Source organism: Bidens hawaiensis, unplaced genomic scaffold (assembly GCF_021521415.1).
Source record: "Bidens hawaiensis isolate Kalapana, Puna unplaced genomic scaffold, B.hawaiensis_p1.1 tig00026900_1, whole genome shotgun sequence".
NCBI lineage: Eukaryota > Viridiplantae > Streptophyta > Magnoliopsida > Asterales > Asteraceae > Bidens > Bidens hawaiensis.
Window position 1 is genome coordinate 178,864 of NW_027494342.1, and position 18,196 is coordinate 197,059.

Consider the following 18,196-nt stretch of genomic DNA (forward strand, 5'->3'; position numbering starts at 1 on the left):
CTGTTTATTCAGATGTTGATTATGCATGCATGACTTAGAAAATGTTTAATAGTTTCGGTTAACCGGATAGCCTATCGGCGAGGCCTTCTCCCTTTTCACGACGGGAGGCATATGATTAACATGAGTTGTCTGAATAGTTTCCTTTTAGGCGTTGTGTGTTAGACGACGATTTCATCGTCGGGTCACGAGTAACCTATTTGGGGACTCTCGGAGAGGTTTTTCATACAAAATAAGTTTCATGTCATTCATGGTTGATCATGTTACATAAATGGATTACAAAAAAGAATAAAAATCATGATCTATTTCATCGATTTCCTCCCGGAGAGGTTATTAGGGGTTCGGAGACCCTTGTCGGGTACACGCGGCTGGTCGCTTCAAAATGTTTCACATAGTAGCCCTTAGCGTGTTGCTCCGGTGTCCCTCTTTCTAGGGATTTCACACATAATTCCGGAGTTGCATCGCGTTCCACGTACGGGGCACTTCTTCCCCCGTGTGGTACGCCAGCTTATAAGCGCCCTTGTCTTCGGCCCAGATGATCTGGTAAGGGCCTTCCCAACGTGGCCCCAATTTTCCTTGGTTCTCCTGTCTACTCGCCTCGTTCTCTCGCAAAACTAGGTCTCCCAACTTGAACTTAACCTCTCTTACCCTCGAGTTGTAATATTTTTCCATCTTTTTCTTATACTCGGTTTCCCGCCTAGCAGCCGCCTCCCTTCTTTCTTCGGCTAAATTCAGATTTAGCCTAAGGTCGCGTTCATTTTCTTCTTCAGTTAACTGGGTTCTGCTGGTGGGCAAACTGATCTCAACAGGTATCATGGCTTCCGTTCCGTAGGTCAAGCTAAAAGGAGTCTCCCCGTTGCTGACTTTGGGCATAGTTCGATGAGCCCATAGAACATGAGGCAGTTCTTCCACCCACGAGCGTCGTTTTCGGCCCAGGCGATTGGTTATTCCTTCTACTATGCTTCGGTTGGCCCTCTCCACCTGTCCGTTCGCTTGGGGGTGGGCCACCGATGTGAAGGTTTGCTTGATTCTCAGTTCCTTGCACCACTCCCTGAACATTCCTCCTGCAAATTGCTTTCCATTTCGCTTACGATAGTGTGGGGCAGTCTGAAACGACAAACGATGTTCTCCCACACCAATCTCTTCACTTGTTGTCCCGTGATTGTAGTTAGAGGCTTGGCTTCCACCCATTTGGTGAAATAGTCTATTGCCACTACCAGAAACTTGGCTTTCCCTGACCCTTCTGGGAACGGCCCTACTATGTCGATGCCCCACTTCTGGAACGGCCAGGAAGAACTCACCGAGACCAGATTCAATTTAGGTTTCCGGGTGATCGGGGCGTAGATCTGGCAGCTATCACACTTCCGTATTTCCCTTAAAGCACTCATAAACATGGCTGGCCAATAGTATCCTGGCCTCATGGCACGGGCCGCCACCATCTTAGCCCCCATATGCATTCCACAGATTCCTTCGTGTATTTCTCGTATAACATACTCGGCCTCTTCATAGTCGATGCACTTGAGAGAGGGCCCTAGATAGGACCTCCGGTACAGGTCCCCTTCAATTATTTCATATTGAAGAGCTCAAATTCTCAACCTGCGCGCTTCCTGTTTGTCTTCGGGGACGGTTCCCTCATTCAGGTATTGTAACAATGGTGTCATCCAGCAAGGCTCGGATGCCTCTATCTCGGTTATCATTTCCTCCGATATTGACGGTTGTTTGATGGTTTCCACTTTGACGTATTTTTCTAGATGGTCAAAGGCTACGGATGCTAACTTGCTCAGGGCATCTGCCTTTTTGTTCAAACTCCGGGAGATGTGGATAACCTCGGTTCTGTCAAAACTTTCCAACAGTTCCTTCGTCTTCTTCAAATACTGTATCATCTTGGCGTCTTTAGCTTCATATTCCCCCTTGACTTGGTTAGCGACAAGTAGCGAATCCACGTGAGCCTTGACACGTCGGACGGGCATCTTTTTTGCTATCCTCAGCCCTGCCAACAAGGCTTCGTATTCAGCCTCATTGTTGGTGCTGGGGAAAGCCAGTCGTACCGCGTATGTTAGCTCTATTCCCTCAGGGCTGACAGGTATGAGTCCCACCCCGCTCCCATCTTCGTTGGAGGCCCCGTCCGTGTACAAGTTCCAAAAAGATTCTTCTGAACCTTCCGGCCTATTAGCCCTGTCTTTCGGGGGAATAAGTTCTCCCTGCTCCCCTACCTGGCGTTCCGTGAGGAAATCGGCTATCACTTGGCCTTTGAAAGCCGCTCTCGGCTTGTACTCAATCGAATGATCCCCTAACTCTATTGCCCACTTGGCGAGCCTGCCAGACACCTCAGGTTTCATTAGCACTCGTTGGAGAGGTTGGTCTGTCAAAACCCGGACAACATGAGCCTGGAAGTATCTCCTTAACTTTCTCGCCGTGTAAATGAGAGAGAGCACTGTCTTTTCGATAGGAAAATATCTTTCTTCCGATCCTTTCAACGTGCGACTAACGAAGTAAATGGGTATCTGAACTCCTTTCCTTTCAACCATCAGTACTGAACTGATGGTCCGATCCATGTGTGAAAGGTAAAGGATCAGGACTTCCCCTGGCCGGGGAGCTGTGATTGTGGGGAGCTCACAGAGGTGCGCCTTTAAAGCCTGGAAGGCTTGTTCAGCCTCGTTATCCCAGCAAAACTTGTTCTTCTTTATGCTTCTCCTTAGGACTGCCATGAAGGGAAGCGTCTTATCCGCTATCTTGGAAAGGAAACGATTGAGTGCAACTAGCCTTCCATTTAACCTTTGCACCTCCTTTATACTTCTCGAGGAATCCATCTGAATCAGAGCCTCGACCTTCTCCGGGTTAGCTTTGAACCCTTCGTTAGTTACTAGTACTCCCAAGAATCTCCCTTCCTCAACCCCGAATGAACATTTGCCCGGATTGAGCTTCATGTTAGCTCCTCTGAGGGTGTTGAAGGTTTCCCTGATGTCGTTTAGCATCCGGTCTTCTTTTGTGCTTTTAATAACCATGTCGTCCACGTATATCTCCACATTTCGATCCCTTTGTTGGTCGAAAAGCTTATCCATGAATCGTTGATACGTTGCCCCCGCATTCTTTAACCCGAAAGGCATTTTGGTGTAGCAAAAAGTTCCCTCATTGGTGTAGAACGCAGTTTTCTCCTCATCTTTAGGGTCCATTTGAATTTGATGATACTCCTTATATGCGTCTAGAAAACATCTAAGAGGGTAACCCTCAAGGGACTCTATTTTCTTTTCAATCTCCGGGAGGGGGTAAGAGTCCTTCGGTCAGGCCTTATTTAGGTCCTTAAAATCAATACACATACGCCAACTGTTATCCGACTTCGCAATCATAACCGGATTTGAGATCCACTACGGGTATTTGACTTCCCTAACAATTCCTGCTCGCATAAGCTTGGTTGTTTCTTCCCGGACTGCCTTGCTCTTTTGGGGGCCCAGACTCATTTTCTTCTGTCTGACTGGCTCCATCCAATGGAACTCATCAAGGCTGTGTTGCACCAGACTCGGCGGAACTCCTGTCATGTCTTCGTGCCACCATGCGAACACGTCGGCGTTTTGTAGCAACACCTCCTTCAGTCCTGCCCTGCCTCTATCAGATAGTTGGGATCCGATCCTGACTGTTTGGTCCGGGTATTCCCCATTGAGGACCCATTCCTCCGTTCCTTTCTTCTTTTTGACCCCTTTGCCAATGCCAGCCACTATTTCGGTTGACGACCGGACAGTTGCTACTCCATTGGGGGTCGGGAACCTCATATAGCCGTGTACTGTGGATGGGACCGCTCGGAGGGCTCTCATCCCGGGCCTTCCCAAGATAATGTTGTACTTTGATGGAGCCCGAACCACGGAAAAGCGTAAGTAGACCGTCCGAGTTTTGTCTTCGTCTCTCAGGGTAAACGGCAGAGTTAGAGATCCCAAAGGCTCCACTACTTCCCCTGAGAACCCCATTAATGGACATATATCTTCCTCCAACCTGCTTCGAATTTCTTTTGGAGTCTCACAAAACAATGTTCATACATTACCTCTATTCCACTGCCTCCATCCACATGGACTCGAGCCACTCAATGTCCCGCTACACTCGCAGAGATGTTTAAAGGCATCTCCCGAGCTTCCTCCTCCAGTATTCCTGGGAACCACATATCCGCCCTCATCCAGGCGGTATCCGAGACGTAGGATCCCATCCTTCCCACCTTCATGGCTCTTCCTGGATCCCCCTCACCGTGGTCTCTTCTTCGAATCATATCGACGTAGTGTTTGTATTCGTCTTCATCTTTGACCTTAGAGGTGGATTCCCTGACTGGAAGAGGCAGTTGCCCAGATTTCAAGGCCGCCTCCCACAACTTCTTTAGTTGAACGCAGTTTTCTGTGGCGTGACCATGGCTCTTGTGATAGTTACAATACCCTTGTGGATTGGGCTTATATGCTTGCTTGAAAGGGCTGGGGGTCTTGGCTGGGTACTTGGCTTTATCCGCTGCCAAAACGTATTCTCCTCCCGGCGAAAGCCTTTCTCCGTAAGATGGCCGGAATCGCCCCCCTTCGGGGCGTACAGGGCTGGGGAATCGGCGAGGATGGTATGTGGTTGAGGGTGTGTACCCGGCATGGCTTCCAGGAGGGCGGTAAGGTGTGAAGCGGGTCTTGTCGAATGGACCCCGTAGTTTTTCAGGACTGTGGCCTCCCGCTCCCCTCCCTCCGAGCGGCTTTGGGGCCGCCTTTTTTGGTTCCCACTCTCGGAGCTTAGATCCTGTGTCCTTTCCCCTAACGAAAGCTCGGACACGGTCCATCAATTGGTCGAAAGTATACGGGAAATCTTCTCCCAGTTTTTCCGTCAGCTAGGAAAATCTCACCCCGTTGATGAAGCCACTGATTTTCATAACCTCCGGGACCCCTTTGATGTTCATGCTTTCGGACACGTATCTGTCCATGAATTGTTCCACCTTTTCTTCATCTCCTCTCCGAATATGCAAAATCTCGTTAGGATTTTTCATGGGCTTCCTCTGCTGGCTGAAGTTTCTCAGGAACTTCTCTCTCAGCTCTTCGTAGCTGTCTATGCTTCCCGGTTCAAGGCTATCGAACCAGATCCGGGCTCCCCCCGTTAGGGTTTGAGGAAACATCAAACACCATGCCGGCATGGAACACCCACTGACCATTCCTGCCCCTCGAAAGGCATGGAGGTGGTCTTCCGGGTCTTGCGTTCCGTCATACTTGTCAACGGTAGTAGGATATCGAAGTTTGGGGGGGTAGGGTGGCCTCTGCTATCCGCCGAGTAAACTTGGATACGTCAGGAGTGTCAGAGGGCCTGTATGGGGTATCCAAGGTATCTGGTAGTGATTTTTTCTTCTCTTTTTCTTTAGCAGCCGAGAGGAGTGTGACCAGCGATTCCAGGAGGGTGTTGGACTCCTGGGTCCGGGTGCTTTCAGGTCTGGCACCATTTTCCGGTGACGGAGTATCAAACGTCAAACGGGCTTTGACCGCCATAAGTTTTTCCTTCTTTTCGTGTTCTTCTAGGAACGCTTTGAGAGCGTCCTTGTGCGCTCGCATGAACTCAGGAGTGATTTCCTCCCTCTCTTATGTGTTTCTTTCCCCTCCGGTTCTTTGGTCTTCTTCCTCTGTTTCATCTTCGATTGCCACAGACCCTTCCATGTCCTGCAGATTATTAGAGAGCGGATGTCTCTTGTCAGATTCGACTGGTCCTCCTATCGTAGTTACAGCGGGTGCACTACTGTCATTGGACACGGGCTTTGGTATCGGCGTCACGCCATCTGTGTTTACGCCGGTCATCTCGCCTGAAATTATTGGTGAGACCGTTCGAAAAAGGGTCCCACGGATGGCGCCAATGTAGAAACCTCAATTGAAATGGTGATGTGACTGTGTATGCTTGATACCTTAAGTGTAGTGTGTGAGGTGACTTTTGATAAATTTCAGTGAGATAACAATGTAAACAAGAAGTATGTTTTATTCGGCATATTTTGTCTGCCTTTACAAAAGGAACGTGTACATATATATATGAAACCCTCCCAGGATCTCACTCTCAACCGTTGTCCTTTAGCTCCCTCTATTATCCATTGGGTCTTTGACTCAGCCAACGGACAAGCTATTATCCAATGGATCATGTTTTCCCTCTAAGATTCTGTTCCTTTCATTTCTGGACTCCCCAGGTTAACAAAGACAGGTCGGTGGTTGGCCTCGGGCTTGTCTAAGGTGCACGTGACGCCACTGAGTTGGATTGGGCTGGCTTGGGCTTCTTGTTTGGGCCTGTCCAGACGTAGTCTCTTCACTATGTTTTGGATGCGATGTAATTACATCAAATATAATGTATCATTGATCAAACATTGTTTTAGAAACCTGATCGGCTTGAAACCACCTCTTTAAAGAATGAACTAAAAACTTGATAACCAGCCTTGGTCGAGTATTGAACCACGTACTCTAACAAATTTAACTTTGCTCTAATAAACGCGTGTAATCGAAACTCGTCTCTAAAGGGTTCTTTGGTTCCACAATCCTAGTTGGTTGAGGAATCTTGGCAAGCTTTTTGCAATTTTCATCAATCCAGCTCATATTTTTTTCTTTATTTTTATTTAAATTTATGGTAGGTTTTATTTCTTCATGATTTCTTTTACGACCAAGAAATTGGTATCGTTTGTTTCACGATTCGTAAACTTGTGGATGGTGTTATCATTGGTCTATCTCCTTTTAGAATTAGTTGTCTGTTATAATTGGTACCATCCATGCACATAGAATATACATGTCATCCACTTACAAATTCTTTTATATTCTAGTATTCGAAAACAAATATGATGTTTTTTCTTCTTATAATAATAATAAAATTGGATAAGATACTATGTAGAAATAATTATAGTATACGCAACTTCTTTTTGTTTGCAAGTTTGGTAACTATTGTATTATTTTGGTTTATGAGACAACTAGAACAAGCACAAACACCACCCGTACTTCATTGTCACATAGGTGGATCATCGCATTTCACAAATAAATAAATATAACACTTTCTTGACTCTTATCATTGCTATTACTTTCAAACACGTCTTCTCCTCTAATATGTTTCAGAAAGAGTGTTAATCAAGCACATGAATTGTTTTGTGATCATGAATTCCGGATGTTAGAGCATCCCTAACGGTTTTGTCGCGCCACTACCACGTAGGTGAAAACGCTTAAAAAAATGGCTAATTATAATAATATATAAATTATATAAAATAAATAAACTAATTAAAGAAAATGAGTGACGTGGGTGATGATGATTGGTTGAAAAGGGATGCTCTTACCTCACATGTGCCCCCCACATTATGGCCATGGGCGAAATTCACTTATTCAAGGGGCAACGCCTATTGTTAAAAAGTATACAACGGTGTTGGGCCATTTTAAGGGTGATGTGGGAGGGGGCCATACCCTATTATGAATGCCCTTATCGGAATTTTATAAGTAATTATTGGCAAATATCATAATGTTAAAGTTAGGTTACCAAGTCATGACCAAATGATCTGAAAGGAAACACCATAATGGAGCAAAGGAATAAGAACGTGTGATCCTTGTTTCAAATAATCATAGAGGAAAACACCTTTAAAAATATGTTTTACTCCCTTCGTTCCATTTTAAGTGTCTTATTTTGACATTTCAAGTCTTTCTCTTGCAATTTTGACCGTAAATATTTTTGTTTGTGTCATATATTGATGAAAATTATATCAATGTAAAATACATTTAAAACCTAATCCATTCATATATTTTACATCAAATATTATATAACACAAACAAAGATATTGCCGGTCAAAGTTAAACAAGAAAGACTTAAAAAATCAAAATATGACACTTATAATGGGACGGAGGGGGTACATACTAAAAAAAGAATTATGATAGGAAGCCATTATGAGGCATCACTTGTCCAACAAAATCATGGGATCGAATATCAGGATTGTTGTCTTTTTGAAGGCTTAAAGCGAATAATAAAACTGGAACCCTTTACATAAGAAATTTGTTTTCGATGTTGTGATCCCTATGCCATCTTTTCGTATGCACAATTATAGACCACAAACCCTTGAGATCAATAAAACCGGGGGCCCTCGAGAAGTGGGCCTAAAGCCTTTGCTTAACTTCACAACATCGAAATCATGGGATCGAATATCAGGCTCGAATGATAGGAAGCCATTATGAGGCATCACTTGTCCAACAAAATCATGGGATCGAATATCAGGATTGTTGTCTTTTTGAAGGCTTAAAGCGAATAATAAAACTGGAACCCTTTACATAAGAAAATTGTTTTCGATGTTGTGATCCCTATGCCATCTTTTCGTATGCACAATTATAGACCACAAACCCTTGAGATCAATAAAACCGGGGGCCCTCGAGAAGTGGGCCTAAAGCCTTTGCTTAACTTCAGCACCCCCCCCCCCCCCCCCGAACTACCATTGGAATCAATAAAAAAACATGTTGAAAAACACACGTTGCCTGACACTTGTGAAGGAAAGAAATGTGTCGACGCACGCTTGTTTAAGTTTTCAGTTTTTTTTAATAACCGTGTATGTGTATAAATGTAACATTCATACTGAAAAATAATATTGAAAAATATGTAATACTCCGTATTCTTTATTGTATTAAGTATTATATTGTTTAATTATTTTCATTACGACTTGTTTTGGTGGGGTTGCAAAAGGTTGGAACATATGGTCATGAGGTCATCACTCACGGACATCGATCAGGTCATGGTGTACAAGTAGGCTGAATGGGTCCATAGTAACCGGCCTATGACATATCTAATGGGCCACAAGTTACCTGGTATCATTGAAAACTAGGTAAGTAGGTGTATCATGATGTATGATTTAAGTGCTTCCAATTTTTATTAAACATCCAAATATTATTATTTATATTATATGTGTTTCTTGGGCTTGAACACCCGACCTTTAATTTGTTATTAAACCTTCTTTGCCATCACACCGAATGACGTGAGGTAATTATTTGCATTATTCATATAATAATAAATACTATAATAATAAAAGTCATATTTTTTTTAACGACCAACCAACAGAGTTGCCCATGTACTTTGTACCGGATTACTCAAGGCAAAAGGCCACCGCTAGTTGACCCAACTCAGCTGTACGGAGCCCTTAAGCGCCTCCAAGTTATCTCCAGTTCTAGGGAAAACCCACCCACCGAAGGCTCACCGGTGGTAAAACTCGGACGCCCTCAGGATCGAACTAGATATCACAAATATCCTAATCTTCCTTCATTGAGCCACCCATGTCCCCTCCAAAGTGTTGTTAGTGGGATTTGAAATTGGGTCTCTAATTCAAGTTTTTCAAACTAGAGCTGATCCCGATCCTAAAGCTCATTTAGTTATCAAACCCGAGCTCGAGCCTTGTATAGAAAGCTAGTTTAGGCTCGTCAAGTTTTAACGAGCCTTGTTTATTTTTTAAGTTTTCTCTCTTTTTAGTGGTCTATGTATCAACTTTACACCACATTACCAAGCTCAAACAAAGCTTTAGATCGTTTAAAGGTAGTACACGAGCTTGAGCCGAACTTAATCTCGTTTAAAGTTTTTCTCAAACCATATAAAATTAATTAAAAATACATATAAATTAATTAATAAATAACAAACGCCCAAACCCAATCCATGCCCAAACTTGAAAAAAAAACCCACAAACCAAACTCAAACTCGAGCCCTCGTAAGTTAAAACAAGCCAAGCTCTTTTCATAATCTGTCTGTGCGGATCTTAACTTGTTATGTAAAATGTGAAAATTATTTGAGGGCATAACTTAGGGGTATAGATTAGCCGAGCCTCCCGCGAGCTACTCGAGCTCGGATCCATAAAAACTTGACATAATGTGAGTTTTTTCAAGCTCGAGCTGATCCCGAGCTTCAAACAAAGCTCATTTAGTTTTTAAACCCGAGCTCGAGCCTTTAATGAAAAAAAAATTTAGAGCATCAAGCCTTAACGAGCCTTGTATATTTGTAAGTTTTACCTCTTTTTAGAGGTCTATGTTTTAACTCCACACCGCATTACCAGGCTCAAACCAAGCTTTTGGCTAGTTTAAGGTAGTAAACGAGCTTGAGCTAAACTAGGTTCGTTTAAGGTTTTTCTCCAAAATAAGCCAAACCCGAGCTAAAAAAAATTAAAACATCTCACGAGCCAAACTCGACATCGAGCCCTCGAGCCGGGCTCGGGCTCGGCTCGTTCCGTAAAAGTAACAATTAAATTCTTCAAGGACCTGTACTGAAAAAACCAACATACTTTTCAAAACCAACCACTCTCATTACTCCACTTACACCACTACAACCAGTAACCGCAAAATGACGTCACCGGTGACGTTAGATCCCGTAACCACCACCATATCACAACCGTCAACAATAACCTACCGTAACCATACACCATCACTACCACTAGTCGTCCACGCGCCACTCCACCTCCTCTCCGACTCCAACCTCGAGTCCGCCACCGCCGTCATCCTCCACTCGCTCGCGTTTCTCCCACGCGCCGCCCAACGCCGCCTCCGCCCGTGGCAGATAATATTAGTCCTCGGATCGTCTGACCGTACAGCGGACTCAGCTGTTGCCGTGGAGCTAGGGCTTGGTAGGGTTGTACACGTGGACGTGTCGAGAGATGAGGAGGTGGCTGATACGGTTATGGCGTTGTTTTTGGGGTTGTTGAGGCGCACGCATTTGTTGTCGCGGCACGCGCTTTCGGCCTCGGGATGGCTTGGCTCGGTCCAGCCGCTGTGCCGGGGGATGAGGAGGTGTAGAGGATTTGTGTTGGGGATCGTTGGACGGTCGGGCTCGGCTAAGGCGTTGGCGACTCGGAGTTTGGCGTTTAGGATTAGTGTGTTGTATTATGATGTTTCTGAGGTATAATTATTTTATAATTAGTTAATTAGTTAATAATTACAGTAGTATACTAGTATTAGGCTATTAGCTATGGTTGTAGTATAATGCAATATATTAGGGGTGCGCTTGGTGTGGTTCGGTGCAGTTTTTGGCTAAAACCAAACCGAAAACAAAAACTTCGGTTTTGGGAGTTTTGAAACCGCTCGGTTTCGGTTTAGCTTCGGTTTGTTCGGTTTTTGCCGTTTGAGCTTGAAAATTTTAGGCCCAAACAAAATTTGGCAAAAAATAATGAATTTAGGTATAAATAATTTTGTTAATTATAAAATAATAGACTATTATACATTTGATCAAAAATATTGGAGTTACATATTTATTAAATTCTTATAAATTACTTAATATAAAATATAAAAAACAAAAATTTAGGAATCTGGTTCGGTCCTGTTTTTTCGGTTTTTATTATATGCAAATCCAAAACCGAACCGTTAGTGCGGTTTTTACAAAAACATAAAACCAAACCGGCGGTTTTTGTTTTGGTTAGGTTTTTTCGATTTTGGATCGATTTTTTCGGTTTATTGCACACCCCTACAATATATATATGCTATGTATAGTACTGCATAAATGTAGTGTATTGTATGTATATACTGCAAGTATTCTGTCACTAGCTATATAGAAGCCCAATTGACATTTATAAATCGACTATACCGTGAATTTTTACTCATATAGATGCCCAATTGGTTGTCTCAGTGTCACTTATTGTATATTTATTTTATAATTATTGTTATTGTTCATGGAAATATTGATAAGTTGAATATGATGTGAAGTTTGATTCATATAGATGTTCATTTGGTTGTGTAGTTGTGGAAATGCAGTGTCACTTATTGATGGTTAAGATGCTAAGTTAAGTAACTAAAATCTAGCTTACTTATATGAAATGTGGTATGTTACTTTATTTTAGTGAGCAAGTTGGGTAGCTTTAGGTGTTCCTGTTGATTGGTTGGTGTGATTTGTTAGTAATTGGTTTAGGAACTTGAGAAATGCAGACTAACATTTGACAAACCAAACATGTGTTATCGAATATCAAAGTTCACTTTTTTAAAGCTTATACCGTGCCTGTGTTTGGTACGTTTGATAGATATGTTTAGCAGTGTTCCAAAAGAATAACACTAGGACTATGCAGGATCACCTAATACTAGTTCAACTATATTAGGGATGATTGAGCTTGGTCGCAGGGCATTAAGTGGCATCTTTTGTTACTGGTTAGTTTTGTATTTTGATATGTTGAAGGGTGACCATTCATGGGATGTTAGTGTGTCATTTGAGAATGTGCTATAACTATTTAATTATCAACACTGTGTTGCTATATCCTCATATTCCTACAAATATAGCAATATAGGAACCTCAGTTTTATGACACATATATAAAACTAAAACTAATATTACCATTCGATTGCTTAGAGATCCGATTAAAAGGTCTAGCTCAGCTTAGCCTTTTCCTGAAATACATGCGTAAGGCCCTAGGTTGTCTGAAATATGAACAGTAAGGGTGAATTGCTTGATAAAATTAGATTGCAATATAAAAGAGAGAATTTTCAGCTCAAAGGTGATAATCATAGCGTGCCTTTGCTAACAAAGCACGTTGAGATTCTGTGCAATGTAATTAAGTAGGAAAATAATGTGATATGAGACTATGAGAGACAAAATATACCATCTATGAAGTTAATCTAAGCCTAACCATTAATCCTGATCTTGGTTTAACTTCATCAATGGTATAATTTGCCTCTCATATTGTATTATTTTTGGACTGAATTACATTGCACAGGATCTCTATGTAGTTTGTAACTACACTAGTTAATTAGGATTATTTCATTCTTCAAGGATATTGTCATGGGCTATTGAGCCCATATCAGAATAATGAATCAACTGGTATTGCTAGAACAGCACTCAAGAACAAACAGATCCATGGAGCATGTGGTGCGGATTTATTTCCAAATACGGTGCACCCATGAAACATAAGATATACACTGATCTTTACAAAATATGGGGCAATTTTAAAGTTCTCAAATATAAAAGAGGGGCCTGTTATGCTTTTAGTCAAACAAGTTACTTTCACTCGTTTCGTATATCACTAATTTACTATACTCTCAAATGTAACTTTGATACTTATTTTTGTATCTACCAGGAAAAAGGAAAAAGAGTAAGCAGGTTTCCTCCTGCTGCAAGGAGGATGGACACTCTCAACGATTTACTTGCTGCAAGTGATCTCATTTCACTCCATTGTGCCCTAACGAATGACACAATTCAAATCCTAAATGCTGAATGCTTGCAGCATGTCAAGCCAGGCAAGTTGTATGCTGATTTATCATTATGTTTTATACAATGTGAAAAAGGATACGATGTAAGGCCCCGTTACCGGTAGCCCTACTTTCGTGTTGGATTTACTCATAAACGCAGTTCTAAATATCAGAGTTAATTAAAACATTCGCGGAACATTAAAAACATTCAAACCATTACATTCCACAACCATAATTCTGGTCTTATCGAGCATTCATAGTCATTTAAAAACAAAACATAGTCTTTTAAAATAAAGCATCATAGCAAAATCTTCAGATGCCAGCTTCGTCCAACTCTGCCATGTGTCCTCCTCAAGCTACCTGCCTCATTCTACTCACCTGCGTGCATACTAAAAAGCTACGCTGAGTGAGTTCTAGTTAATCACATAATCATACAATACCTTCTTACATTTCATACTTAACCTCTTAACTTTCTTTCATACACACATAAGTGCATATACTTTCATTCTTACTTTCATACTTTCTATACATACATAATCATACGTTTTAAAGAGCCTTTCGCCCTATAACCTCACAGATATTATAAGAGTCTGGTCCCTAACATCACAGATATTATAAGGGTCTGGTCCCGTTGTTTCGTGTAACTGCACCATACCTGTTCATACATGCTTTCCTTGACAATACGTGTAATCTCCGAAGAGCGTTCACGTACCATCATCATAACATACATACATTATACATACATCATATATACATACATACATCATATCTCTCATCATACTTATCAATCATGTCTTAACTACCACCTGACGGTTCATGCAATATCCGAAGATCGTTCACGCACCGTCAAGCAATCATCATACGTAAATCATACAAGGCATACACTTATCACTTAAGATAAGTGTATTCACTATCACATCGAGTATGCACACAGCCCCGAAAACATAACAAGGAAGTGGGGCTAGAAACTCACCTCAAGGCGGTTGCGTTCACCGTTTACGGTTATCCCCTTCTTTAGCTGTGCGCGACTAACTGTATAATAATTATACGTATCAATAACTATCACTACACATATCGTCTTTCTAGTTTAATTATTACCCTCAACGAACGGGGGTCCGGGGGCAGCGCCCCTGGCAGCGGGGGTTCTAGGGGCGGCAGCCCCTAGCGGGGTCCAAGGGGCAGAGCCCCTGGCTGGGGTTAAGCTGCCAGGTCAGCTTGGAAAAAATTTATTTTCATTAACTGTCTTAACACATTTTCCATTAGCATTTTGAATCATTGAATAATATGCTACTTAAAAGTTCAAGGGCTTATTTGTAATTAAATCATTATTTTCTAAGTCCAGGGACCATTCTGTCATTCTGTTAAACTTCTAGTTCGTTACTTATCCTTAACGAACTGACTTGCCATGACGAACTGGTTCTTGTAACGAATTGGAACCTTTAACGAACTGGTTACTTACACGAATTGGACTTTTAACGAACTGGACTCTTAGCGAATCAGTCCATATAGCGAACCAGTCCAAGTAGCGAATTGGACCTTCTAATTCGTTATCTCCTTTAACGAACTGGTCATAACGAACTGGTCATAACGAATCAAAGACGAATCATAGGCGAACTAGGGCTAGTTCGCTGTGTCCCCTTATGCGAATCGACTAACGAATCACCCTCAGTTCGTTAAGTCCCCATAGCGAATCACCCTCAGTTCGTTAAGTCCCCATAGCGAACTAGGGTTAGGTCAGGAATGTCAGAACATTCCCTGACATTCCCCTTAACCTCGTGCCACTATTCCGGCGCCGGAAAGGAAAGCCGCCGGAAAACCGCAAACACGTCGGAAAAACGAGTTTTAACTCGTTTTTCACCGTTTTTCGTCCCGTTCGATCCAGATCTGAGCTAGGGTGGCCCGTAAGCTCATCATAGGTTCGGTTTATACCCGATTCCACCCGGATCTCGTGACTTAAACGGTTTAACGGTGTCGGCTCGTCGTTTCATGATTATATCTAACGGATTTAAGCTCCTACAACAAAATACTATCATACCTTGGGTCGGGATCCGTTTCTTCTTCTATATTTCGGCTAGAGTGAGAGAGAAACTAGAGAGAGAATCTTAAGTGTGTGTTTTGGATGGTGTAAGGGATATGTGTAAATGAATTAAATGGAGGATTAAGGGTATATATATTTTTGATCATGGGCTTAAGCCCATGGCCTTTCCTTCATTTCTCCATAACTCAAGTCCATAGCTCATATCCATTTACCTAACACAAGTCCATCTCGTATTCTATTAAACTAAACCGATAACGACCCGCTATAAAATAAACGAACTTTATTTTATTAATATAACCGAAAGTAGGATGTTACATACGAGGACGCCTCTTCTTTACACTAAATTTTTTTTTATTATATACAGGGGCATTTCTGGTAAACACCGGGTAGCAGCCAGCTGTTAGATGATTGTGCTGTAAAACAGCTTTTGATTGATGGCACACTCGCAGGATGTGCCTTGGATGGTGCTGAAGGTCCTCAATGGATGGAAGCATGGGTAAGATGAGTAACCATAGGGTATGAGAAGTTATAGAATATGTAACTAAAAATGTTTTCTGAGATGTGATTGACCAATTGTATTTACTGAGATATACATTTGTGTACTTATCTTTATTTGATTCTAATTTTTCAAACACAAACTTAATTCAGGTACGTGAGATGCCGAATGTTTTAATACTTCCACAAAGTGCAGATTACAGTGAAGAAGTATGGATGGAGATTTGGGAAAAAGCCGCCACTATATTACAAACATTCTTCTTGGATGATGTCATCCCAACCGATGCCGTTTCAGACGTCGATGAAGATGAAAATGAAACACTCAATGAAGATGAACGAAGTATGAAACAAGACAATATTCATATGTCTCACAGAAGCCCCATGGTAAAAGATATTAGTCAACCCCAAGAATCAACATTATCACAAACCACCTCACATCAATCTGAAGTTAAACGCAGTAGATCAAGTAAAAAAGCTAAAAAAAGACACGCCAGCCAAAAGTCAATGCATAAAGAAAAAGAAGGTACTTCAAATAAAGAAGATGATACTGCCATGAGTGGTACAGACCAAGTGCTAAGTTCTAGTTCACATTTTGCTTCACCTGATGATTCAAGAAGTAAAAGAACAACTGCTGAATCATTACATGATACGTCAGTTAAATATCTGAAATCGAGCACGGGTGTTGGTAAAAGGTCTATTGAGATGCTGAAAGATGGCTGTGTTATTTCTTTGCAAGCACGGGATCAATCTGGACTTCATGTTTCTAGGCAGAGAGCTCAAGGTGGCGGATGGTTTTTGGATATGATACCAAATGTCACGAAAAGAGATCCAGCAGCACAGTTTCTTGTTGTTTCAGAACCAAGGTTTGTGGAGTTCAGTTTATTGAAAATATACCACTCTAAAATGACATTGGTTCAAGTTTAAAACAATAGAAGACGGGTTCAATTCTGGTTTTGAACTTGAACTCGATTGAACCGATTTTCGAAAAAATGTAGAACCAATAACTTAACTGAAAACCGGTTTAAAAAACCTGTAGTAAGTTTTCTTCTAATTCAGCTGAATCTTGTTTTATCGTGATATCTGCAGGACACAATTGGTTTAAGATCCTTCACTGCTGGCGGGAAGTTGTTGCAGGTGTGTTTTCACTTTTAATTTATATATTAATATTATCCAACTTTAAGTGTCAGTTGCATTTTTCACGGGTTTTTAATCAACACGCCTATTAAGTGAACAAGAAACATATTCATGGTTCTTTAAAATCATATGATAAAATTCAGAACGTTAAGTTATTCCTATATCATGTTATCATTTTCCAAAGTGTCTCGTGTGCTTTGAAAGCAAGATGGGATGTTTCAACCAAAGGAAATACAAATACCTGGAAACTCGTTAAGTTTTAATTTTCGCTATGAACGGCAAACTACTAGTAATAAAAACATGTGATCAATTTCAAATTAATGTCAATGTGTGATGATGAAATTTTAGAACTAACATAATGGAGGTTTCCTATTATTTAAAGAGGTTATTTTGATTTTTATCTTTACAGATAAATAGAAGAATGGAATTTGTATTTGCTAGTCATAGTTTTGACGTGTGGGAAAGTTGGACGTTTGAAGGCTCTTTGGAGGAATGTAGACTGGTTAACTGTAGAAATCCTTCTGTAAGTACATTTCCCTCTACATTTCTACTATACGTTTCGTATATGAATAAAACAATTTTGGAAATTTATGCATTCAAGTTACACTATGGGCAATCCTTTTTACCGCTGACCTAGTCAACCAACATGATTAATATAATCTTTGTGCCAAGTGTTTTTCCATTTCTCCTAACCACGTTTTTAATCGTTGTAAACCGCAGGCTGTTTTAGATGTACGCGTGGAGATTCTAGCAACCGTAGGAGATGAGGACGGGGTCACTCGATGGCTTGATTAATCTCATTAACCTACACGGGTCCATTCACACATTCTATGTCTTGAAGTTTGTAGTATTGTTTGTCAATTATTTAATTGCTCTCAGGCATTCTTTGCCTTGAGGTTCTTGCCACTTTTTTTATTTATTATTTTTTTAAATTAGTCCAAATGTTTAGTATCGTGTAATGAATTTTTATTTTTATTTTTGGTTTTGAGTGCGCGTGTGTATTCTGAGTTGTGTGGCTTGATCCAATCCAATTTGGGTGCATGAGATTTCGTTGGCCTTGGGGGTTTCTTTTGGGCATTGTTTAGTTTCTAGCACACGTATATAGTTCTTCCATACATCGATAGACAAGCGTAACACTTCATGTTTGTAAAAACAGACTCCGAGTCACTAGTATTAACATTTTATCCATTCAACTAGATTAAACTGCTAGTGAGAAAGCAATTGACTCATTTGACAACTTCATTATGATTACCATCGATTGGTTGAAATAGTACAAATAGGACACGATTGATATGATTGTAAATTTGTAATCATTTGGCATGTTATTACAGTTTCTTATGTAGTAGTGTAGATGTGCATTCATTCTTTACAAAAAGGGGTGTGTGGGTTGAATTAGGCTCAAAAGG

General features: G+C 41.3%; 1 protein-coding gene and 1 pseudogene across 2 annotated transcripts; one reads left to right on the forward strand and one right to left on the reverse strand.

Annotated features, from left to right (window-relative positions):
* Positions 1 to 3,362: 3,362 nt before the first annotated feature.
* LOC143574349 (uncharacterized) lies at positions 3,363 to 3,956 on the reverse strand. The gene has a single exon (XM_077058994.1). It carries the CDS (start codon positions 3,954 to 3,956, stop codon positions 3,363 to 3,365), a length of 594 nt encoding a protein of 197 aa, XP_076915109.1.
* Positions 3,957 to 10,249: 6,293 nt separating this feature from the next.
* On the forward strand, positions 10,250 to 17,855 carry LOC143574338 (C-terminal binding protein AN-like; annotated as a pseudogene). Its single transcript, XR_013142575.1, has 7 exons — positions 10,250 to 10,854; positions 13,012 to 13,171; positions 15,526 to 15,657; positions 15,810 to 16,523; positions 16,743 to 16,790; positions 17,200 to 17,313; positions 17,511 to 17,855. The product of XR_013142575.1 is annotated as a C-terminal binding protein AN-like (transcript).
* Positions 17,856 to 18,196: the final 341 nt, after the last annotated feature.

Excerpts from the sequence above, each read along its gene's own strand:
- LOC143574349 (XM_077058994.1), bottom strand. The coding sequence starts at position 3,956 with ATGGGGTTCTCAGGGGAAGTAGTGGAGCCTTTGGGATCTCTAACTCTG.